At 39.4% G+C, this 16343-nt stretch overlaps 1 protein-coding gene across 2 annotated transcripts in view; it reads right to left on the bottom strand.

Annotated features, from left to right (window-relative positions):
• ANKFN1 (ankyrin repeat and fibronectin type III domain containing 1) overlaps window positions 1–16343 on the bottom strand; it is a 359995-nt gene that overhangs the window by 30925 nt on the left and 312727 nt on the right. For both annotated transcript variants that reach the window (XM_003817411.4, XM_063598775.1), the window contains 3 exons: window positions 8451–8617; window positions 5274–5424; window positions 3565–3733 (listed from right to left, as the gene is read on the bottom strand). In XM_003817411.4, coding sequence (XP_003817459.3) covers window positions 3565–3733; window positions 5274–5424; window positions 8451–8617 — 487 coding nt within the window. The remainder of the gene's footprint in view (window positions 1–3564; window positions 3734–5273; window positions 5425–8450; window positions 8618–16343) is intronic.

Here is a 16343-nt window from a genome sequence, read left to right as displayed (position 1 = left end):
TGTGAAGAGGTAAAACAGGTAAAAAGGACAGGCACAGTTGAATTTGCCTGAATTCCTTTGTTAACCACATCTCTAGTTTTGTATTTATGTATTAATCTCTTTGTCATAGGCAATACTACTTAAATTGTAGTCCATGGATTAGCAGCATTAGTATTACCTGAGAACTTACTAGAAATGTAAATTTTCCAGCCTCCTGCTGGACCTACTGACTCAGCATCTCTGGGGTTGGGCTCCAAGAATCTGTATTTTAACAAACTCTCCAAGTGATTCTTATGCAGGTTAAAATTTGAGAAGCACTGTTCTAGGGCTATCACATCCCAAAGTATATGTTCTATGGATTATTAATAGGTCCCATGAAAAACATTGCTCTAGTCATCGTCAAATGAATTTGGAAAATGTTGGGTTAAACAAAGTTGGGCTTTAAAAAAATTATTTTTTAAATTTTTTATTTTTTAGGGGGATGACCACTGGATTTTGCAGAGCTTTTCATACGTTACTCTACCGCTCAAAATCCTTCACTGGATTTCCAACATACTTAAAGTAAAAATTCCTTAACATGGCCTGTGAGGCCCTGCATGGTCTAGCTCCCATGACTCTCTGACCTCATCTCCTATCTTTGTTGCTTTTGCTTACTACGCTCCAGATATGCTGATCTCTTAGCCAAGCACACTCTTACTCTAAGGCCTTTGCCCTTACTTTTCTCATTGCCTGGAAATATTAGGTCTCTGCTCAAATGTTTCTTCTTCAGAGACCTTCCCAGATCACCTAGCTGTATAAAGTGCAGCTTACTTCACTCGAGTCCCTTAGCCAGATTTATTTTCCTTCATGACCTTCACTTCTCTGATATTTACAATATTATGGTTTATTGATTGGTTTATTTGTCTCTTCCACTGGAATGTAAGCTGTTTGAGAATTTTTTTCATTGTTGATTCTTCAGTGCCTGGAATAGTGCCTGGCACATAGTAGGTTACTCAATGAATATTTATTGATGAATGAATGAAAAACTGAATCAAGAAAAGAAATGGATGCTAACAGACTTCACCAAATTATAGAATGGAGAAAAATAACAGTGGGACAAAGGGTGGCTACTCAAGAAGAGCGTGTGAGTCTCACAGAAACAGGCTAGAGAGGATATTTGCATGGCTTGGACCTTCAGGGCCTTAGGAGTCATGTATATTATAATGATTGATACCAAGTTGTAGATTGTCCCCACCAAAGCCATTGAGGCATGGGGAAATGAATTTCATGTATTTTTGCCTGTAATCATGGAATAACAATGACTGTTTAACACAGAATGGAATCCTGGTTAGCTCTCCAGTGAAATGTTTTCTTTAATTCTTTTCTCTGTCAATTATATATCCCTGGGAAATCATTCATTTTCATGGCTTCAGCTGTTATTAATAGACACTGGACAGATTTCTGTGTTTAGTATCCAATTTCTCTCCTGCGTTTCTACTGCCAGTGAAACATGTACACTTGGATGTTGACTTAGCACCTTCAGTCTCAACATATTCAAAGCTAAAAGCATCACTTCCTTCAGCAAACCATTTTTTCCCCTCTGATTTCCTTACTTCTCATAAAGGGAGCAATAGCCTCATAGTCATTGAAGCTGAAAACAATGAGAGTATTCTTTAGACTTCTCCCTTTCTCATTTAAATAGTTACCTACTTTGGGGCAACTCTTCTTTTTTTTCAAATATCTGTATTTCTTTCTTTTTTTTCTTCTTATTTTCGTTCCTACCCTAACACTGGATGAATCAAATAATCTTTGAAGTTTTTGACCTCTGCTTCCCATCTGTCATAAACAGATTCCTCAGCCTGATGCTGGAGATATTGCCCAATATGGCCCCACCTTGTCTGTACAGATTTACATCCCACCTTTTCCTCACATTTCTCTGATCTAGCCAAACTGGACCACTTGTTCTCTTCCAGATTCTTTCTGAATTCTTCTGTTCTCATGTTTTTGCTCATTCTACTCCCCCAACAAGAAAGGTTTTCTTTTTATTTATGTTTATTGACATCCTGTTTGTTCTTCAACACCCCACATCAGATACCCTTCCCTCCATGAAGGCTTTCTCATATCTTCTTTGAGAGAATGTGCTTTCTTTTTTTCAATATTAACACTTCCAATTTCTGGCATATTCTACCTTGTTTTGTAATAATTTGTATTCTCATTTTACTCCTGCCACCATAAGAAAGCCCCTTGAGGGCAGAACCTTTGTCTTACTCACCTCTAAATCTCCACAGTGGGCACCGAATAGACACTTATGGAAATACCCTGCCCCAGACAGTGTTGTTATATTACAGACTAAAAATGCTTTTTGGCTGAGGAACTCATTAAATGGTCACATTCACATCCAGGCCTCTTGGGAGTGGTATGGCCAATGTGATTAATTGTGTGACACAGAAAAGGTGTAGAAAGGTTAAGCAATTGCCAGTGTCACACAATAGGGAATCCAGGACTCTCAAGTCCCAGTCTACAAGTCTGATTTGAGCTTCTTGTAAGAACACTCCCTCCTCTAGAAAGTAACAATTGCTGTTCATCAGTTTTTGGGCATCTGAAGTGCTTGGAGCAAGGAAAACTGAGAGGCTTAAGCATATCATCCTTGAGGGATAAATTCAGATGCAGTTGCCCAGGGCTCAAATGAGACATCAGGCAGTGGCCTTGTCTGCTTCTAAATCTGGTGGCTGGGGAGCAATCCAGAGAGGGTCTGCCTCCATTCCACCCACCCACTCACTCACCCTCCTGCAAATTGTACAATTCATTTGAACTGACCGAACTCTTGCTAATTGCCTCTTACTGGCCTGTTACAAGATGAAGCATGGGAAGGGGACAAAGCCTCCCTATTCACAATCTCAGTGGGCAGCAGGGGTCTCTGCAAAAGTAGAGAAACTGGAGCCCAGGCTATTCATTTTTGAAAGTCAGGACAAGATCTTCCACCATTCAGAATCCCACATTATAATCACAATATTGCATCCTGGGAGATCCCGTCCATTTCTCAAATGGTCTGTCAGAAATTTAGAGTCTATTTAATAAGTCAGTGCTACTTAAAATTGTAGGCTTTTTTCCCCTCCAAAGTGATATGCACTCTACATTTTAATTTCATTATTATTTTTTTCTCTGGTTGGGGATGTGGGGACGGTGAGAGAGAAAGGGAGGAAAGGAGAGAGAAAGGAAGTGGGGAGAGAGAGGGAAGGGGAAAAAGAGAGTGAGAGAGAGAGAGAGAGAGAAGGGGCAGTGCTTTTCATGAAAACATCAGTTTTTATATTTACGTTTTAAGAAAGCAGAAGGGAGGCAAGAAGTCCAGCCTGATAACTGAACTTTCTGTTTAGAATTCCTTCTTCTCCATTGGGCCTTTGCTAGGTTTCAATAATTATTGCTCAGGCACATAGTCTTGGAGCTTTGCTTTTTCTCAGACTTGTACACAGTTCTAGGAAGGGTTGTTGCCAAAGCCATCATGTGATTTATTGACCCTCCACTGGGACAAGGGGGAACAGATATAACTTTGTGATTTTATTATAAGGAGGCTGGGTTAATATTTCTAGGTGAAACAAGCTACTATACCAAGTTCAAACATCTGAAGAGGGAGGTTAAGAAACCCTGAGTGTGGGGTGTAAGGATTATTCTGTCCTGGGGCTGTACAGACGTCGTCTGAGGCAGGGAGCAGGAGAAGAAAGGACACATTGTGACCCATTTCCAACACCTCCTGTGTGTAGAGGCGGAAGTTCCTTGCCTGCAGAGGGACACGCGCGGAGGAAAAATAGGAGAGTTACAACATGGCACTTACATAAACAACACCAAACTGGCATAAAACATCTCACAAAATTACACAACTTCAAGCTTGGAATTTTTATACAACATAAATATTAGGGTTCAGCCCATTTAATAATGCTATATAAAATCAAGATTTAAGGCAGTAATGTTCCACATAAACTCTGAAAACAACATTTATGCTTCTTATAAAAGCAGAAAATGATTGCATTCTGTGGGCTTTTCAAAATGATGACTATAATTACATGAAGCAACAAAAATGGATTGAATTAAAAATCCACTAGTTTCAATTTAAGTTGGTTAAGGGGGAAAAACGTAGTTTCTGGCCAAGGACTGAGAAAATTTTACAAGTATCCAAAAAAAAAAAAAAAAGTTGTATGCACTGTTAGGCAGTTAGGCAGCCTTCTCCCAACATGTATATGTAGCCCAAGAGTCACCAATGAAATATGAGCTGCTTCAAACCTGCTAAGTCCAAGAAACGCTCTAATAGTATCTAGTGTCACAAGCGGAGCTCTTACTTTTTTTTCTCCTAGTGAACACACGGCCACCTTTAGAATAATCCAGTTGCTTCTCTATTGTCTTTATGGCATCTTGTGCAATTTAGTCTTCATTAGCGTTGGCTGTTTTAGACTTAAAATCAAAAGAGCACCCCAATGGAAGGACATTCTTAGAACTCTAATTTATTCCCCTGCCTCCATGGGTTAGAGGCCAATTCATGGCTCTCTCTCGTATTTAAAGAGAGCCAGTCGCTCCTATAATGGTCTCCCAGTTTACAGGCTAAACTTGGTTCATTATGTGTGTGTGTGTGTGTGTGTGTGTGTGTGTGTGTGTGTGTGTGCTGGGGAGGGAGGCAGGATTGATGAACATAGCCCCCCCCCAAAAAATTAAATAATGCTACCTCATGTTAACCTATTGGGCAGAGCCTAAAAAAGTTTTACTATTCTCCTTTATGCCAACAGTTTTTCTTGAAGTTGCTTATTAGTGGAGATTAGATTTGTACATTTTGATTTAGATACGACAATAATTTTGACAGAAAGTTCTCTGGGAAAAAATAGCATGGCATATCCTTGGGACATTGCTGTAGATTATACCACCGTTATCCTTCTATTCTTAGAGAAATCATTTGTACATGTGAGTACACCTTTATTTATATGTTCTCTTTGCTTTATGCTATCTTGAAGCTGAGCCTGGTTGTCTTTTAAGGTAGACTAGCCATTGATTTTTTTTTTTTTTTTTGCTGACCAGACCATAGTACAGTGGGGTCCAGAAAATGTGAAAGAGGTCCAACACAGAGGAGCTGGAGGAAAGGAACTGAAGCGCAGGCTGTGTCTACCTGTGGGCATCAATTCAAAATGTGCATGCACTTGCAAAGTGGTGTTTAAGTAAAGGAAAATTCACACACACACACACACACAGACACACACACACACCCCCCACTTAATGTTACAATGCAGTTTCCATGAGCCATAAAAAAAGAAGATAAAAATGGTAAAGTCTAGTACCTGGTGTAGAGGTATATTGATCTGCTGAAGGAGAGCTTTCACTGCCATCTGGAGCTCGTAGAAGAACAATTGCATGGGGCAGTCAGAAGTATGATCCACACTTTCCATAGATTCAGAGCCAGAAAGCTTTTGGATCCATTCCCATTCCTCTCTGTATGTTGAGTCAAGTTAAAATTAGAAATATAACAAAAGTTCAGAACACAGCTCAGAACTTTCTTAGTGTATGTGTCCAGAACCTGGATAACCAATGCTTGGTGGTTAAAACTCAGTGTAATTCATGAAATTTGAACGTTTTGCCACCCAAATGGAGCTTAAAATGATCTCTTTCTAATTTCAGCTTAGTTCACCTATCAAACCACATATACCTCAGAACAGTAGGCCTAATTTGTATGAATCAGTTTTTGAGATTGGGGTTCTCAAATATTTTGTAATAATTTCCTGACTGTCCTCATTTTTCTTTCTCTGCAGATCCCCTGTAAATTCTAAGATCCTACATTTTGCCACAGGGGCATCTACTGGCTAATTCTGCAGTTTAGTAACCACAGGACTCTGGTCCAACTCAGGCAACAAACCACTTGGCACATTTCAACCCTGGCCTGTTGTAATCATGGGGGATATTTTGGTTTTTCTCTCCTTCCAAAAGCTTGAGGAGAATCACAAACAGGAATACCAGACAATTCCAATAAAAGGAACCAAGGGATGCATATCACGGCTTCCATCCTCCTTACAAACCAGTCATCTGTGTCTTTATTCTGCATGCTCTATAATCCTTCCTAATGAACTTTTCCAAATGTCACACAGAAGGGAAGGGAAAAGAATGGCAGTGGGAGGAAAGCACATCTGGTTTGCCCCCAAAGGCTGCTCTTCAAAAGGAGCTTGAAGAGATCAAGGTAAATGCCTCTTGGGCAACATTGTTTCCACAGGTCTCTTAGCACAAGTCTCTAAACACATTCAGTTGGCCCAGATTCTCCTTCGAACTCTGCAGGGAGCAGCAGTAGGCTCTCAGGAGCAGGCTAGAGAGGAAAGGAAAGCCCTCCTCTCAGGGGATGGAAAGAGAGGAGGTGCTGACATATGTTCCCACCCTAGTGAAAACTCTCCGAGGCTTTCCCCAAAGGGCTCTACCAGCCTGGGCTCCAATCTGTGGGTCAGAAAACCAAATTGAATGTGGCATGAGCTTTTCATCAAAAACTACTCTCTTTTAACTAACTACCCTCTTAGAAAAGTTTCTGTTTTCAAGATATCTGTTTTATTTCAAGTCTCACACTGGACAAGACTATGGAAAATTTACCCTTTGTCCCAGTAAGAAAAGAACAAAACCTCAAAATTAAATCCTACTTCAATCTGGGCATACTGTTGGCTTCACAAATAATTGAAATCTTTGAGAACCTGCTTGGGAAATGTTTCTTTTTTCCCATCACTGATATGGAACAAAATGAGAGTTTTGTGACTAGCATATGCACGCATAAAACCTAAAGGACAACATGGCTAACATAGCGTTTGTAATCAAGTTAGAAAATAAATTACTGGTAGGAATATCGTGAAAACACCTACTACTAATCAGTTTCTGCTAGAAGGATGAGGGAGATGGAACTGACAGAGAAAAGCCTACTGGAATCTTTTGTACAAATGAAAACTGGATCCTTGGCAAGGGAAAATTAGTTGGTATAACCACTAGGAGATAGAGTTCAAGCCTTTAAGACACAAATCTAGAAAATGGATGAGTGTAATGTAACCTTTTGGGAAGGACAGAGGCCATAACGAATGTTGATTGTGGCAATGACCACCAGATGGCAGACTTAAAATCCAGGTGTAGTTGATAAGTGAAGAGAAAATATGGTAGTCAGTGAGTTTCCTCCTCCTCCTCCTCATCATTTCCTCCATTGTCATCAAGCAATACTTAAGAAACCTAGTGAGACATTAGAGTTGATAAAGTCTTGCCACTTTAGGGATCACATTTTAAATGACCAAATTAGAGTCTCCTTTGGCTAAGCAAATCCATGAGTGTAACTAGAATCTAGTTTATACTCTTTGGGAGTATCTAGTTTACGCCCTTTGAGGTCTGAAGAATTCTGGATAATTTCTTTTTTTTTCTCTTGTCTATTCCTTCCTTTCCTTTTTTTCTTTTCTTCTCTTTCTTTTTTATGTTGAGCACAATTCAGTTCATTATAGCAGACTTTCAGAGGCCTGCTATGAGGGTTGTAAAGTTGAGCCAGATTACCAAGATTGGGCAACTTTCCCAAAGCTAACAGGGTAATTCACCAAATGCCAAACTGTAGAGCAAGTTTCCAGAAGCTCGGGCCTTGTAACTTTTTTTCTTCCATAGAGAATTATAAGGGTTGTAGAAAACATACAAGGTCCTCAGGCCAGAGGGTTAGAGTTAGGGAGAATGAGGGTGAGGAGATTTTTTAAGATCGGGGGAATCATTGGCTCTATGAAACCCATTCCTATAGGCGATATTTAAAAACAGAAAGCAAAAAGAACATGGCTGTTTTAGATTATAAAGAAAAATATACTGGAAATAGCAGTGTTGAAAGAAAAGGTCAGCTGTTCATTAACCAATTGAACATCAGTGGTTTTACCATGAGTAACATAGAGAGGAATGTGAAAGGACGGTATCCTCTTTAATGGGCTCATACCTTCCACCAACCATCAGGCAAGCCCTCCTTATTCTAATGTTAAAACTAAACTCTGGCCGGGCACGGTGGCTCATGCCTGTAATCCCAGCACTTTGGGAGGCTGAGGCAAATGGATCACCTGAGGTCAGGAGTTCGAGACCAGCCTGACCAACATGGTGAAACCCCATCTCTACTAAAAATACAAAATTAGCTGGGCGTGGTGGTGCACACCTGTAATCCCAGCTACTTGGGAGGCTGAGGCAGGAGAATCATTTGAATCTGGGAGGCAGAGGTTGCAGTGAGCTGATATGGCGCCATTGTACTCCAGCCTGGGTAACCAGAGTGAAACTCCGTCTCAAAAAACAACAACAACAAAACAAAACATAACAAAACAAAACAAAACCCCAAAACTAAGCTCTGCCCCACTCCAGTGTGGCATCTGAGGACACCTCACCATAAAAACTGCACTGGAAGTAACACTTCAGTTTCCTTCTGGCACATCAAGCTGGTCACTCGAGCCACTGTTTCATCACAAGGAAAATCTTAACTGCTGATCACTTACCTAGAAATATTATTGTTTTCACGGATCTTCACGTGGCAGAGAACGTTGGGCAACTTTTGGGTAACAAGAACTTTGATTTGATCCACAGAGCTACAGAGCTTTAGGTAACCCAGATATAATCCAGGAGAGAGACGCTGATGACTCCTTTTGTGATAGGATAGAATATCCTGTAGGGTTAAAAAAAAAAAGAAAAGAAAACAAGAAAACAACTCGAAGGGCAATCTCAAAACCTTTTCCTTTCTAAGGAAGGCTTGTCATGAATGAAAGGAGCTGTCACTAAGTAATTAGGTGAGAAACCTCAGGTATACCATGAATGCTGGGGAAATGGTGGTACAGCTACTCTTACCTTCAGCAGAATTCTTGGCCAGGTAATCAGTTTTTAATACATTCTATATGCTTATTTGCCTAAGATTTCTGTGCCAGTGTAGGTGTGTGAGTTGTGTTTGGGAATAGGTGGTGGTGGAAGCAGCTAATAAAGAAAAATTGAGTTGATAATTTCTGTCCTTGAAGATTTTAATGTTTAGCTGGGAGAAAACAGATATTTGCAAGTGTAAAAGCTGACAGAACAGTTAAGGAAGCGTTGTAATTTCTGGATTGTTAAAATGGAAAAGTCGTTTAAGAAAAATGATTTAAAATAGAATCCAAATTTTATAGTAAGTAGGTTCCTTATCTTGAAAATTAAAAAGGTACTGCCAAGAGGTTTATTGAATTTTATGTTAACATTTAAGTTGTAGCTATAATTATGCACTAATTCTGAGAATGAAGAAAGAATGAATCAAGCACTGGTTCTTTTTTGGCTTAATTTTTAAAATTAAATTGTATAGTAGCTAAAATGATACTACTTATATTTGACTTTTACAATGTAACCACGAAGAAGATAATGTTTATAAAAGTATTTGAAGTCTTCACATTTTTTTCCAGGCATCTTTTAAAAAATGTTGATACTCAAGTCACACTCTTATGAAATCCTTGCTCGTGTTATGTTTTTCAAATCCTTAACTGGTCTACCACGTCTAGATTCTCAGTTGTCAGCGGCTTTGCATGTTATTTGATTAGGTCTTTACATCATCAGCTTCACTGAATTCTGTATCTTTTACAAGATTTTAAATTTTGCTCTGTAATGGATTTTCATTGAATTTGCATTATATTGTCACATCATAATATTCCAAAAGCAGCAGAGACTGAACAAAGCTGTTGATTCAATAGTAAGTGTCAACCAAGTTAAGTACAGGGATGTTTGAATGGAATCTTGTTTTTTGTGTGGTCAGTTCTCCAGTGAACTATTTGGGCTGTGACTTTTGATTCTCTATACAACTGCAGGGACTCAGATAATGAATAATTACAAAATTCAGATACCATCCCTCCAAATCAGTAGGTAAAACTTTTACATTTGGGCAGTGGGGGTTGTGACACAAAGTTAGGAGTGACAAGTCAGGTAACTTATTAATATGGTTTGGATTTGTGTCCCCACCCAAATCTCATGTTCAATTGGCGGAGGGGCCTGGTGGGAGGTAACTGGGTCATGGGTGTGGATTTCCTCCTTGCTGTTCTCATGATAGTGAGTTCTCACAAGATCTGATGGTTTGAAAGTGTGTGGCACTTCCTGCCTCACTCTCTTTCTCCCGCTCTGCCATGGTAAGACGTGTTTGCTTCCCCTTCACCTTCTGCCGTGATTGTAAGTTTACTGAGGCCTCTCAGGCATGCTTCCTGTTAAGCCTGCAGAGCTGTGATTCAATTAAACTTCCTCATAAATTATCCAGTCTCAAGTAGTTCTTTATAGCAGTGTGAAAATGGACTAATACACTTAGTATAGGAGAAAGTTTCCTGTAGGTAGGAGAATATCCTGGTTTTCAAAAAAACAAGGGTTAAACAACTAAGAGAGTAAAGTTCAGGTGCCTTACCACAAAAAAATGATAAGTAAGTGAGGTGATGGATATGTTAATTAGCTTGATTCAGTCATTCTACATTGTATACATATATCAAAACATCACTTTGTACCCCACAACTATATCCAAATATAACTTGTCAATTAAAAATAATACTAATGAAAATCTTTAAAAGGGTAAGGTAAAGGGAATCAACTCTACCATTAAATTCAGGGAAGGTGAGAAAACAAACATTGAAATGTCTATAGAATTCTATATGGAATGGAAAAGTATGGGATCTTCCTTGACCATCATACTCTAGAGGAGTGATCTTTCCTCTGTAGAATTAACCATCTGCAACATCTAGCAGATGTTATTGTACATCGTCTCCTCTGTCTCATCCTTTATCAAACACATATTGAGTCCCTATAATGTGTCAGGCACCATGTGAGACATTGGGGTTTCAGAAGAATATGATGTCGTCTCTACTTTTGAGGAGGTCAAAAAGGAGAAGTAAACAGATGATCACAATATATTGAAATCAGTTTTATAATAGAGGCAATGTAGGCATACAGCAGAAGGAGTACTTATATTTTTCTTTCGTGTTATTTTCTTGAACTAAACTGTGAAATTAATGGTAAGGCTATGTTTTTCATTGCTTTGTGTCCTTAGTACCCAGTACTTTTCTGTATAAAATAGGTACACAACATGTGGAAAATTAGGACAGATGCCTTAAACAGAACATAAGGGAATAGTAGAAGAGGGATAGAATAAGAATGGTCACAACTGGGAGAAACATCTAATGAGCATGTGCAGAAAAGCAAAATCTAAACAATTTTTTAAAAGATCACTTGGCCAAAAAAATAGGCTAGAAAAAAAATTTGATCTCATGATCAAGAAGCAATTATTATTAATATCAGGATGGATAAGGCTGAACTTTTTAATGTCTTCTATCCTGTCTCTTCAGCCTAGATCACAAGTAAGTAGTTGACTACAATAAATTCAGTCAAGGTGGAATTTGGGAAATGAACACTAATCAAAGGAAGAGAAATGGTTAATGAGGGAAAGAAAAATGGAAGTATTCAAATTCACTGAATTTGATGATATGCACCCTAGGGATACTTGCTAAACAAACAGATGTGGCTACAGACTCACAGGTCATTATTTTTGAGAAGTCATGGAGAACTGGAGAAGTCCCTAAAGACCAGAAAAGGACAAATATGGCTGTCTTTGAAACAGGAAGGGGAGAAACACGGAATGACCCTAGTAATTAAAGACCGCCAACTTATTGATCTTTAGGAAAAATGAGAAAGAACCATCAAACAATCAATTTGCAGTCATCCAGGAAATCTTGAGACACTGAAGAGGAGTCAACATGGTTCTGTGAGAGCAAATCATACAGATTACCTTAATTTATTATAGCAATAGAACAAGACCAGAGAGAAATCTCCAGTATAATCTGTTTCACTGTATAACCTCAGAAAAGTAGAATCTGGACTACGTTGCTTTTAACAAGCTGAATATCTGGGTGGAAGATCTGTAGATAATGGAGATGGTGAATAAATGGTAGACATATTGAGTGATGGTCCAGTAGGGATTGGTCCTGAGGACCAGTCTGTTCAGCTTATTTATTGACATTCTGGACAAAGAAATCAAGAATGTGTGCATCAAATTTGTGGGTCCCAAATTTGGTATGGTTTTGCTTTTCTGGAAAACAGTAATAAAGTTCTAAATGACCCTATGCATTGAAAAAATAAGGCTATGATAATTATGGTTGAAACTTAATATGAAAATGTGCTTGTAAAGACCTACATCCAAGAATACAAATATAGGATAGGTAAGAGTATCACAGAAAAACATGTGGGGGTCAGAACTGACCACAAATAGAATGTGAGCTAGGAGTACACTGTGATTATATAAAAACCAACAGCATTCTGGGATGGAGTAATTCACTCTTTCATTCAATTTTTTAAAAGACTATTACTGAGCATCTACTCTGTGTTTTCTTGCCTTTATGTAGTCATTTTTTCCTCTTTAAAATGTTTTGGAGCCTGAGAAATGTGTGGGAATGGAAAGAAGCTGTCTCATCCACATAATCCATGATACACTAGAAAAGCCATCTTTTTTTTTTTTTTTTGAGACGGAGTCTCACTTTGTCGCCTAGGCTGGAGTGTGGTGGCTCGATTCTCTGTCTCCTGGGTTCAAGCAATTCTCCTGCCTCAGCTTCCCGAGTAGCTGGGATTACAGGCGTGCGCCACCATGCCCACCCAATTTTGGTATTTTTAGCAAAGATGGGGTTTCGCCATGTTGCCTAGGCTGGTCTTGAACTCCTGAGCTCAGGTGATCTACCTGCCTCAGCCTCCCAAAGTGCTGGGATTATAGGTGTGAGCCACTGCACCCAGCCTAAAAAGGCCTTCTAACACCAAATTGAATGCCTGTGATTCTACGTATTACCTGATTTGACCTCTAATCTGCTTTTCCAACCTCCATTTCCACTATAGCCCTTTTGTGTTCCTTATCTCTAGCCAAAATGGATTGTTTTTTCTTTCCCCATACATGCCCTAGTCTCACTGTTCTGATTGTTGTTTCACAAATTCACTCATTTTACCAACTTTTACTGAGCACTTACTATGTATCAGTCATTGTGGCTAGGATATTGATGACATCGAGATGAATAAAACTTGATCCTTCCCTTCATGGAACTCACATTTCAGTGTGAGAGAATCATGTAAGCAAGTTTTTCTCACCCAACATCATAGAGGCCATAAGAAGACTGTGTAAGGCCCATTGTGGGCCTAAGGGAGGGTGAAATCCACTCTTCCAGTTTCTGCCTCATTTCTTTATCATGCTCTCAATTTAATTTAATTCCATCTATTTAATTCCTTCTTTCTTCTCTCCTTTATTTTGTTCTTTCTCTCTCTTTCTTTTTTTCCACCTGGTTAACTTAACTACCCTCATGGCTCAGCCAAATGCCATCTCTTTTGCAATGCCTTCCCTGATATTTTCAGGCAGAATTAATAGCTGCTTTGTCTGTGTTCCCCATAGTACACTGTTTGTACTGCTATCAGGCTCTGGTTTAATTCTGTCTTGTATTACCTTGATTTGTTTACAAATCTGTCTGTCTTCGTTTGACTGAATTCCTTGAGAGTAGAGACCTTGACTTATTCATTTGTTTTTTTCTGTAGCACCTAGAAGAGTGCCTGGTACCTAGTTGACATTGAAAAACTTATTCATTAAATATGAAGTGAGAAGATCAGAGGAGGCGGGGTCTGGGGCTGGTCTTCAGGGAGAAAATATGCTGTGCTTGCACAGTGACTAGGAAGGGTATATCCACCTTCTTGTCATTGATCAGAGATCCTGAGAGCTTGTCAGAGGAACAATAGGTAGTTGCTTTTTCAATAACTACAGCACTTTTATTTTGTTGGATGGAGTATGAAAACTCAACCATCCATGATGGTAGAGGCGACAAAATCGTGGCTAGTGGTCTTTGTAGGTCCAAGATTATACGGACTGCAAATAATTTAATTTTCTGAATTATTTTCTAAATTATAAAAATAAAAAGACTTTACCAAAATTTTTGATTTTCAACTTCTCTTCAAAACACTGAAAATATTTCAAGACTGGGACCACATTCTTCCATTGTAATTAGCTGAGGCTGAATCGGAGCTGCTGTCTTTAAAGGGGACAAGATTAATGTAGTCTCTTTTACTTACACTTGTTTCTTTTTATTTTAATTGAGTTATAACTCATATACCATAAAATTTGCCCTGTTCAAGTGTGTAATTCAGTGGTTTTAGCGTATTCACTTGGTTGTGCAACTATCAGCAGTGTCTAATGCCAGACCATTTTCATCACTTTAGAAAGAAACCACACATTCATTAGCTGTCATTCCCCTATCTCTCCCCCTGCTGTTCCTGAAACCACTAATCTACTTTCTGTCTGTATGGATTTGCCTATTCTGGGCATAGCATATAAGTGGAATCATACAACATTTAGCACTTTGTGTCTGGCTTCTTTCACTCAGCATTACATTTTCAAGGTTCATCCAAGTCGTAGCATGGATCATATGTGATTCATTTTAATGGCTGAATAATATTCCATTATATGGATATACCACATTTTGTTTACCCATTCGTCAGTTGTTTGCCATCTAGTTTACTTCTACTGTTTGGCTATTGTGAATAATGCTTCTATGAACATTGGTGAACAAGTTTTTACATGAACCCAATTGTTTCCTAAGTCCAGCCCAATTGCCTAATTTCCAGCAATCTTTCTGATTCCTGTAGTTTTTGATCCTTGTGTTTGGAGCTGCTTGGGGGTAGAAAGAGTAGGCTGGAAAAAAAGCAGAAAAGGGAAGAAGAGGTCCTGGGCACCTAGGGTGTAAGAAGAAGACACTGAATACCTAGAGGTGATAAGGAATGCCTAAGCAGAAGAAAAGGAAAGCAGGGAAGAGAAGGAACAGAAGACATCCTTCGCCACAGCTTCCCTAGGATCACAAAGGATGCAGAGAAAAGCAGGGGTGGGGGCGGGGAGGAAGGTGTGTACAGCAGCATGGTGAAATGGGAAGGCCATCAGCCTAGGAGTCAGAAGTCGTGGGTTTGGTCCCTCTTCTAGCTGATATGACTTGACAAGGTACTTCCTTGAAATTCACGGCTTCTTCTGCAAACTGGACACAAAACGACTCACTCATCCTCTTTGGGTTTGCATGAGGATCAAATGATATCATAGATGTGACAAAGTGTTGGAAAGTTGAATATACAGTACACATGTGAGAGATTAAGCTTCAGGAAAAAGCTTGCATGTGAGGCTTCCAAGGACTGAAGTGATCCCTGAAGAGAATGGTCAGAGCAACTTAGCACCTGAGAGGGGCCTTTCTGTTGGAAATACTCTCATTGCCAATTACTTTGCTCATAGGGACTCTTGTCCACAATAACTCTCTTTTCCTTCCCAGGCAAGGGTGAGGAGGATTTTTTGCTCTTTCACAGATAAATGAGAGAGGCCTCTTTTGAAGGCCTGGGATTTGAGAAGGTCAGGAATTTGAGGGAGTTGGACACTGGAGTTTCCCTGGGGCCCTAGGGATTTGTAGATTATTTATGGGCCCAGATTTTGTTAAAGCCCTTATCTGTTTTGAAAACCCCATCATGGATCATAACTTTTGTACAGCTTTTCCTTAGTTGTGATGGAAAGGTAGAAAACGTGATAAAATGCCCCACAGAATGATTAGGCCATTACCAGAGGTCTCTGTGGACTGGGTGTGTCCTGAGGGCAGCCTAGCATTGCTTAAAATTTTCTGAGACGTGAATGGTGATTATTATTAATAAAAATTCAAGAAACAGCAGATGCTGGCAAGGCTGCAGAGAAATAGGAAAGCTTTTACAGTGTTGGTGGAAATGTAAATTAGTTCAATAATGTGGCAGATGGTGTGGCGATTCCTCAAAGACCTAGAATCAGAAATACTATTTGACCCAGCAATCCCATTACTGGGTATATACCCAAAAGAATATAAATCATTCTATTATAAAGACATGTGCACACGTATGTTCACTGCAGCACTATTTCCCATAGCAAAGACATGGAATCAACTCAAATGCCCATCAGCGATAGACTGGATAAAGAAAATGTGGTGCATATACACCATGGAATACTATGCAGCCATAAGAAGGAATGAGATCATGTCCTTTGCGGGGACATGGATGGAGCTGGAAGCTACTATCCTCAGCAAACTAATGCAGGAACAGAAAACCAAACACTATGTGTTCTCACTTATAAGTGGGAGCTGAACAATGAGAACACATGGACACAGGGAGGGGAACAACCTACACTGGGGCCTGTTGGTAGGGGCAAGGGGAGGGAGAGCATCAGGAAAAATAGCTAATGCATGCTGGGCTTAATATCTAGGTGATGGATTGATAGGTGCAGCAGATCACCATGGCACACCAATGTAACAAACCTGCACATCCTGCACTTGTACCCTGGAACTTAAAGTAAAAAAAAAAAAAAAAAGAAAAAAAACTTTCTGAGACATAAT

The sequence above is a fragment of the Pan paniscus genome, chromosome 19, assembly GCF_029289425.2.
Source record: "Pan paniscus chromosome 19, NHGRI_mPanPan1-v2.0_pri, whole genome shotgun sequence".
Taxonomy (NCBI): domain Eukaryota; kingdom Metazoa; phylum Chordata; class Mammalia; order Primates; family Hominidae; genus Pan; species Pan paniscus.
The sequence above is the reverse complement of the archived record's forward strand: the minus strand, read 5'-3'. Positions and strand labels throughout refer to the sequence as shown.